This window comes from Rhagoletis pomonella, unplaced genomic scaffold (assembly GCF_013731165.1).
Source record: "Rhagoletis pomonella isolate Grant_MI unplaced genomic scaffold, Rhpom_1.0 Rhpom_scaffold_04592, whole genome shotgun sequence".
Taxonomy (NCBI): Eukaryota; Metazoa; Arthropoda; class Insecta; order Diptera; family Tephritidae; genus Rhagoletis; species Rhagoletis pomonella.
The window spans coordinates 5,199-15,306 of NW_023463141.1; the positions used below are offsets into that span (position 1 = coordinate 5,199).

The window sequence follows — 10,108 nt, forward strand, 5'->3', positions numbered from 1 at the left end:
TATGTACATACATATACATATAGTAATTTAGCCTCATTTATCAAAAATTCAATTAACGCACATGGCTTGGATGCATTTATCCGCGATGTGCACACTGCAAGCATCAACACAAAGTGAGGTTGTTGTTATTGTTTCCAATGCGATGCTCGCAAACCACGCTACAAACGACGAGCAGCTCGCTGAAAATCAAAATTTTTTGATTTTTGGCCAGCATGTGCGCGGATATGCTCGTCGTGTGTAGCTGCTGTTACCAAGTTAACTAATCAATCCCGCTGAGATGCTGCGCAGTTTTCTGCAGCAGCCTTAATTGCAAGGCAATGGAGTGCACTAAAATGTTACCTATTCTCTAATAGATTAGGTAAAAATGCAATATTTTCGCACTTAGCAAAATTAAAACACGTTTTTCGCTGTAAAGTGAACTGTTTTAGCAGTTCCAACTCGTTCTTCTTTTCGCTCTATTCTTTGTTTACTTGTGGTACACAAATGTCAACGCCCAGGACGGCGCAATCTTGTATTCTATCATTCTATCATTCTTGCAAAAGAAGATAGGATATAACCCAGTAAGCATTACAAATATACAAAGGTGTTCTCTGCAAAAGGTGTTCAGCTCCTTTTCTTCGCAAAACAGAAAGGAGAATTCTACTGCCTGAGGATTAAAATCCCTAAGTGCGGCCGAAGGCCGCCTACGCAGAAAGGTATTCAGCCCCTTATTTTGGCAACACAGAAAGGAGAATTCTACTGCCTGAGTGTTATAATCCCTAAGTGCGGCCGAAGGCCGCCTACGCAGAAATAATTCTACGCAAAAATACATTTGTTAAAAAAACATTTTTTTTTCATAAAAACTTGTTTTTTCTATTTTTAATTAACTTTTTAATCTTTATTCAAAATCACCCGATACCTAATTTGGCATAATTTCTTTTATTAAAAAATCCCACGGTTTCTGTTAGTTGGGTCATATTCCACTCAAACTGCTCAGTTTGCCTAAGAAAATTCCGTTCAAACGGTTCCCTAAGGGACTGTGGGAGGAGCCCAAGGGGGGAGTGCGCCTTTTTAGACAGCGGGGACTGTCCCCTTTCCAGTGGGGGGCTCTTGTGGGGCCCCGCCTTCTCCCCCTCCGCCACCCACCCCAAAAACGATGTGCGCGCTACTAAACATTTCCCGTTTTTTGTGCTACATTAGCGAAATGCTATTGTTTTGAACCACCTTAATCCATCAACAAGGATTTCGTTTGCAAAAATCGCATTCATTCGCTTGTCCATTGTGAATGGCAATAATTTAAGACGACGGAAAGAAGAAGCACTAATAAATTTGACAGCTAAATCAAAGTGGACAGACAAATTTGGACAAAGTTGGAGCAAAGTACCAAAAATGTAAGTGCGATACAGTACACTTGAAATTAATAATTTTAAACGATTCCTTTAAAACAGGTATGCCATAACTCGTTCACTGATTCGTTCACCTGCCCTGCGTCAGGGTGTGCAAAGGCTGCAAGTGGCTGCTCCGGCTCGGCAAGTCACTTTGAAAGTTGTACCTGCAAGTGATGCGGTTCCAACGGAGACATTTGATGAGAAAAATCAACGTCTTGGACGTGAATTATCTCCACATTTAACCATCTACAAACCACAGTTAACATCGATGCTGTCGATCACTCACCGTGGCACAGGTTTTGCCCTGACTGGCTATGCTTGGGCTTTGGGTCTAGGTGCATTGATGTCTTCGCAAGACATTTCACACTACGTTACTATTATTGAAGGCCTGCATTTGGGGTCTGCGACATTAGTTGCACTTAAGTTTGCCTTGGCCTTTCCATTGGCATTTCACTCTTGCTGCGGTGTTCGCCATTTGCTATGGGATACCGGCCGTTTTCTAAAAATTACTGAAGTTTATTTGACTGGTTATGTAACTCTTGGTATTAGCCTCGTACTGTCGGCTATTTTGGCTTGTTTGTAAACATATAACTGAATCAGTTGGATATTTTTCTTGTTACCTTATGTTGCAGAGAGCTTATTTAAATTTATTTGGAATATTGGAAAATTAAAGTGATCTTAGCGAAAGTAAATAACGATACGTATGTAGTTCTTTTTGAGTATTAAAACTAACCGAGTGCTTAATTTTGCATTATGCAATGGAAAATTTATAGATCTTACCTAACTGGAGATGTAGTGATAAGGCGTTTAACCGGTTCATTGCAATTTCAGGAGAACCTATTTCTTCAATATTACCGAATTTTAACACTGCCGATGTCTTACGAAATTCATATCCTACCAAATCGCATATCTATAATACGAGCTCACAAGCATATTCATTCAGCAAGAGTTCATGGAGAGAGAGAGTTATTGAAGGTGGTGAGCGACACCCGCCTAGAATGTCGGGGCAAGCGAAACATTTAACGTTTATATGCCACTTGCTGCAGGATATCACTCTGACATACGTTCGCTACTCAGAGATAAAAACTGAAAGGTAGTAGGTGACTAACGCGCACCACGACCTTTGTCACTCTCCTTGTAAATGATCGTAAGGGAATCTTATTGGATGAGCAGATAGACGATTCAATTCGACGATGACGCCCCCATCAGAATTATGGGTAGCTGCAGCAGTTCTGTAGACCTAACAATTACTAACGCAGGCCTGATTAATCATCATCAGACCATCGTAATCTCGATCAACAAGCCCTCCTACTTTGCTCCTATGTCAACTTTACCTAAGCTGTTTGGAACGGCTTCCCGGAAGCTACTGAGGGCGGTTTCGCCGCCTTTCCCATACCCCCAAACGTACATGCTGGCAAGCGCCAGTTCCACAAGGTAGTTGCTGCCGCAGCGGCCCGCATCAGCATATATGACAATTGGCCAGCCGGTTCTGAACTATGCTGCGTCTGTTTGGTCCCCGAGGATTAAAACAAGTTGAAACAGCTCGTCTAACCCGGTCAAAACCGGTCGAAACAGCTCGTCTCTTGGTTCTACCGTTAGTTGAGCTTGACTACAACGATTGATGTCCAAACCGACCTAGGCGGGTCTTAGTTGTGCCGTTTCAAAAACAACAACGACTCTAAGCATTCAGTCAATAGCTTGTGTGTACACCATCGGGCCCAGTAGTTTTTTCAATGTAAATCTCGACCGAGTCCTTGTATTCGGAAAGACGACTACTGATGAGCCTGCGTGACTGTGCCTTTTTAAGCATATGCCAGTTCGGGTGCTCGCGTCTGTTGCACCCTACTAAGAACTGCTTGCCGAACAAGAGGTGTTCTCATAGCTGCCGAAGATCACTTGCTTCTAAAGTCTTGAAGGATATTGGCCATTTTGTGGGTTTTAGAAAAATGTCGAAAACAGTTTCGCGAATTGCTCGGCCAACTGTACGACCTGTACTAGGTCACTTAAAAATTTCGTGATTTTTTTATTATTTTGTAACGCCGTGTTATAAAATTTCTATATATGTATATATATATATATATATATATTTTTATCAATTTCTAAAAAAACATAAAAACTAGCGCTTCGGCGTTAACACGAGTGCACCTTGTCCAAAAGTATTAGGCACCCCAATACAACACGTTTTTTTTTTTAATTTTCTTTTGTTTATTTAATGTTTAATATTTTTTTTTTATAAAAGCATGACCCACTAACAAAAACTCATACATCCAAATTTCAAACTTTATGCAAAAAATATAAAAATGTTGCAAACTTTCACCAAAAATTCCAACTTTATATTCAGAATCTTTGGAAAAAATTAAGTATGCCGTTTTGTAGCCCATTAAGTTTTAGTATACAAAGTAGTATTTAGTAGTTATTAAAAATTTCCGTTGATTTTTGATGATTTTTTCGCTGACGGTGTTGTACATTTTCTTCCATATAGAAAAAAATTCAAACATACTTTTTATGGAAACTACTTAATACTACTTTGAATAAAAAGTTGGAAATTTTGGTGAAAGTTTGCAGAATTTTTATATTTTTTTGCACAAAGTTTGGAATTTGGATTTATGTGTTTTTGTTAAATACGTACAATATTCGTAACTCATACGCCATGTAGTCCATTGAACATATGGACGAAACTTTGAAAAGAGCTCAGTGACCTTAGTCTTTAAGATTAAACCACTTACCGCTTTTTAAATCTTAGTTTGTGGAAGCCAAGTCCGCAAATAAATGACAGGACAAATTTATTACCTGTAGATATCAGGTACCTATGCATATACATAATTATATAGTACATGGGGCGTTCCATACCAAAACAGACGGGGTTCACACTTCATGTGTTTGATTTGTTTCAAATTCTTAGGGTTGATGATTAAACATAGTAACTAATAAATAAATATAAAATTTGAGCTTAATTTAAAAAAATATCACAAATACACACACCGAAATTCTCTATGAAAATAAATATTTAAAAAATTCAATTATAGCTCTGAGTATTGCGCAATATTTAAGTATAGTACTATGGGGTGCACTCTACAATAATTTGAGTTATGAATTTTTTTTACACCGAAGTTGAGTAAAATCAGTACATTACAAATTTACAAATTTTTAAAATTTTTGTTAGAATTTTTTTTTTTGAATGCAGGGCTCGAATCGTAACATCCGTTCACTGATCGAAAACGATACGAAAGAAAATTACGTGATACGTCAGGTAGTATAAGCTGAATGGGACACATAGTGCGTTCACGTATGGTATAATCCGAAAAATGTTTTTACGTGACGAGTAGTAGGATATCGTATGTGACGATTCGAGCCCAGTTTTGCAGCCCATATAATTTATGCTAACGGCTTTTTTTCGGCCGTTTCCTTAGTTTGATTGAATATAGTAATTTTACTAATAGGTGGCAACCCTATTCAAAAAAAAACATTAGTTCTTTTCTAGAGGCCAATCCGTTTCATTTGACACCTCATATTTTGTAATCCATCGAACGGTGCGGATCTTATAGTTTTTTAGACAGCTGGCAACCTTATTAAAATTCTAAGTAAAAAAGGTCACACTCGGAAAATCTCGTCAAAATGCGTTCAGTAGTTTTCGAAATTACCGCGTACAAAGAATCCCGACTTTCCTTTATACTATGTAAGATGTTTATGCATCAACGCTAAAAATTTAAAACAACTGAAACACAGGAAGTGTGAACCCCGTCCGTTTTGGTATGGAACGCCCCACATACATAGATATGTACATACATATGTACGTATGTAAGTACAATATTCGTTACTCATACGCCACGTAGTCTATTGAATATTTGAACGAAACTTTGAAAAGTTTATTATGCCTGTATATTCATACATTCATGCGAGCTTGAAGAATTATTAGGGTGGTCCAAAAATTCATGTAAAGAAAGTAAAGTCGGAATTTGTATGCTCTCACCCCCTAGGATTGTTCTCTATCGAAAAAAAGTATACCCAATTTTTTTTTTATTTTGAAATAAAACAAGTAATTTTTAGAAAAAAAAACCTACTTCAACTCTCATATATAAAAAAATATATATATATATCTCATGATCCACTGATCGGATCTTAACCAGATTAGTATGGGACCACCTATGGGACACTACCTTTCCTATGCAAAAAGAATTATCAAGAAATCGGTTGACGTGGTCCGAAGTAGCATACATAAAAAAAAATAAAAAAATAAAAATTAAAAATAAAAGCGCTCAAAGTTTTCCATGTATTTTGTATGGGAAAAAAAGAACTTTTAGTGGAAATGGTATGAAATTCTTGAAAATCAATATTTTTTCGATCGGAAGACTCTGTTTCTCTTCAACAGATTCCCAATAATAAAGCCCAATAATTTTTTTAAAAATTTTTTCTTAGTAACTATATTTTATAGGACCGCAAAAACCCCTAGAAAATGCCAGGAAATGCAATGGGGGGATAAATAAAATATCTTCATTATTGAAAAATGGTTAAATAAATAACTGGATATCCTTATTGGAAGTATCCTGAAGAGAACCAGAGTTTTCCGGTCAAAAAATATTGATTTTTAAGAATTCCATACCATTTCCACGAAAAGTTGTTTTTTCCGTACAAAATACACGGAAAATTTTGAGCGCTTTGAGCGAACCCTACATAGTTTTTGATTAAAAAAAAAAAAAAAAATAGGGGTCTACTTTTTTTCGATATAGAACACTCCTTGGGGGTGAGAGCATTAAAATTCCGAGTTTACTTATTTTGGACCACCGTAAGCTTTATTCACAGCCGTGACAGTTCGAACACTTCGTTAATATTTTATGCAAATTTATCAAACAATAAAAATATATATTAGAGTTCATACATACTTATGTAGATATGTATATAAATTCATACATGAACACAAATGCGTACGTCTTTACGCGGCTATAAATTATTTTGATAGGGCGTCGCATAAAAATTGATTCAACGACAACAACGCCGACGACGTCGACGAGACCCTAAACGGTGGATGAAACTAATGGATAACATATGTACATACCTTGGCAATTTTTAAATAGAAGGGGGTGGAAGTGGCAAATGGTAGGAAAATAAAAGACAAATGCTCAACGCAGGCTACTACTAATATGGGTTGAACAATTTAGGTGCAGATTGTTGGCGTAGGCGTTAAATGTCAGTGAAAAATGGATGCTAAAGCTGCAACTATACATATCTACATACATATGCACAATAGGAGTCCGTATGCACGTCTGTGTAACTGTGGCAGAGGACTTACCAACAAAAAAAAGCTGCTATTCGGCGCACATGTTCAGAAAACTAGAGCAAAGGCATGGATGCATGGGTTGCTGACAGAAGTTGCAAAGTTACAATTTGGCAGACAAGCTTGGCTTGGCTGTATGTACTGCACACATACTCATAGTTATGTATGTAGCACGCATACATACATATGTATGTATATACATATATAATTTTTATAGAAAATATAATGAAATTCCGACATGAGGAGCACATGTGTTTGCAGCTGCTACTTGCACTACATACATATATATTGTTGCTCCAGCCAGTGACGATATGGTTGGTGTTGCCGCTACTACTACTCTGCGCTTGGTTGTCAGTTAGTTGTTGGCGCTGAGTAGCTAGCGGCCTGTTAGTTGCTACTTATGCAAACCTACATACATTCATACATACATATGTACTAAATTGCTATGATCCATGTGTGTTGCTTGCTACTTGTTTTTGGTCGTTGGTAGTCTCGTTGTTGTTGTTGTCAGCGTTGATGGGTCGATGGTGTTGGCGATGATGTCTGGACATGACCTCAATTGAAGTTGTTCATGTCATTCGTCGTGTTTGTTGCTTTTTATCCATTTTGTTCAAAAATATCATTCTGAGTAAGTTTTCACAGATGTGGCTGTGTCATTGCCGTTGTGCGGGCGTATGTATGTACAAATGTGTATGGGTTTGTGTTTGGGTTTGTGTTTGTGTTTGTGTTGGTGGTATTTGCTCAACATATTGAAACACCATGTGCATGTCCTACTATATAAATGTTGCCGCTTCGAACTCTATGTGGGCGCTCATTTGTGTAACTATAAAGACACATATTAGCGCACAACCACATATGTGTGTAGATATCAATACACACATACATACATATATTCTCAAGTTACAATATTCAGCTCATGTCACTTTTATCGACATGTTACTAAAATAAATTATACAAGCAAATGTGGAAAAAGAGTTTTTCATAATAAGCCTTTATTAAAAAACAAAATGCATTTTCACTTTGCAAAAGAAGAAAACACTTAAAAAAAAAACACTAACTACATATTAAAAAGTGTCGCAAAAAATATTGTAAAAGTGTTATGTAGTTTGTTCAACAATCAATGTGGGAAAACATGCTTTTGTTTGCTGTTTGACATGCAAGGACAAGTCAGGCTCTCCTTTAAAGTTGCTGTAAACGATAACATCAATGTCAACACTGTGAACAAAAAGTATAGACGAACGTATGCATATTAATATGCACGGAGGTATGTGCAACTAAAAAATACGAATTAATAGCAATAGTACCTCGGGGCTCAATGCTACGTCTCAAATCATAGAAACTATGTAGGTTGGCCCAGTGGTTGAAATTCAACCACTTTATTGAGGGGAGTTGAGTTATGGTGAAGTGAGTTCAGTTGAGGTGAGTTTAGATAAGTTAAGGTGAGTTGGGGTAAGTTGGGATGAGGTGTGATAAGTTGAGGCGAGATAAGGTCAGTTGAGGCGAGATAAGGTCAGTTGAGGCGAAATGACATTACATGGGATGAGTTGATTTGCGGTTTGTTAAAGTGAGGTGAGGTGAATTGAGTTTAGACGAAATGAGGTGAGTTAAGGTGAGATGAGGTAAACTAAGAGTTGAGATGAAATGCGATTAACGACATAACAGCTCTGATCCAGTACTCCACGAACCTACAGGTTTTTACACAGACTTGCAGGAACTTACAGGAAAAATGATCCCGTATTCCAAAATCCTATAAATGAGAGCGATTTTTAGAGAGTTGTGTAGAGAAGGAAGTTGCAGGATTTTACTCGAACTTTTTCTTTTGGGAAAATCGTGAAAGGTGTCTAGCGATCACTGGTTGACGTTTATACAGGAAAAATGCTTTTTTCTTCACGCACTTTTTGTTGTTACTCACTTTTTACTGTCAATTCAGAGAGTAATTTTGCTGTTTGATATTTTTACAGGATTTTACATGAAAAGTATTGGATCAGAGCAAACATAACGTGACCTATCTCATTATTCAGTTTTATCTTTTTATTTGTCTCTATTTTTATCTCTATCACTTTCTCTATCTCCATCTTTGTCTCTATCGATATCGGTTCGGTATCGAATGGCACATACGATAATTTCGCCCTCAAGAAAATAATCATGGTATGGTTAATTTGGCGTAACTTACGGGGTCTTACCTATAATATTTTACCAGGTGATTCGCTGTGGGATGTAGAATAAATGTGAATAAAAAGTCAATTTCGAAAAAATGGCACTTACGACAATTTCGATCGAAGTAGTTGATATGTACATATGTGTGTATGTATGTAGATAAGGCATGTTTGGAAGCTTTCGAGGAAAAAATGCAAAAGTAACTGATAAACATATATATCTGATTTTATGCCCATTGTAAATAAATAAAAAGTAAAAAAATTTTTAATAATTTCAAATTGAGAGTTTAACAACAAGAGAATACTGCAATTTTGAGAGATTTCAGAAATTCAATGAAAATATCTACATATGTACATACAAAGGTATATATTTTCCGATCATTTCAAAAGTGTCTGAGCCTGATATTGAAGCCCAACGAGAGTGTGCATCATGAAATGAATGATGTTTAATATCCTTTGCAACTAATGTCCCGCTTTGTTGCATAAAATATTTCTAAAGCTCAATCAAATACCTTTTAGTAGAATGGAGTTGCAGCTGCGTTGAATTGACGTTGAGTCGAAAGGAAATGGCTGCAGCCTCAATTTCCGCTGTCATTCGCAAACAATTTTGGGAATAAAATCATAGTTATATAAATATATTTATATGTATGTACATGGTTGCTTGTTAAAGCATACATTTACCAATATACATACTTACACATATACATACATATCTACATATAAATTTTGGGGTGGTCGAAAAATATATGTAACAAAGTAATGTCGGAATTTTTATGCTCTCACTCCCTAGGATTCTTCTATACCGAAATGAATATAACCTTATTGTTTATTTTGAAATCAAAAATATTTATAGGTCGCTCAAAGCGCTCAAAGTTTTCCATGTATTTTATATGGGGAAAAAACAACTTTTCGTAGAAATGGCATAGATTTCTTAAAAAATCAATATTTTTCGATCGGAAAACTCTTTTTATTTTCAGGAAACTTTCACTAGTAATAGCCAATTGTTTATTTAACCATTTTTTCATAAAAACTATAATTTATAAGTCCGCCAAACACCCCCAAAAATCCCGAAAAATGTAATGGGGGACCAATAAAAAATCGAGAATCTGAGTTTTCCGATCGAAAAATATTGATTTTAAAAAATTCTATACCACTTCTACCAAAATTTGTTTTTCCCCATATAAAATACATGGAAAACTTTGAGCGCTTTCAGCGACCTCTAAATATTTTTTGATAAAAAAAATAACACTTTTTTTCGATGTAGAACAATCTTAGGGGGTGAGAGCATTAAAATTCCGACCTTACTCTTTTTG

At 36.3% G+C, this 10,108-nt stretch overlaps 1 protein-coding gene across 1 annotated transcript; it reads left to right on the top strand.

Annotated features, from left to right (window-relative positions):
* The first annotated feature begins 1,185 nt into the window (after positions 1-1,185).
* LOC118754762 (succinate dehydrogenase cytochrome b560 subunit, mitochondrial-like) lies at positions 1,186-2,067 on the top strand. Its single transcript, XM_036489648.1, has 2 exons — positions 1,186-1,370; positions 1,428-2,067. Coding segments are annotated over exons 1-2 (525 nt in total). The 5' UTR covers positions 1,186-1,368; the 3' UTR covers positions 1,951-2,067.
* Positions 2,068-10,108: the final 8,041 nt, after the last annotated feature.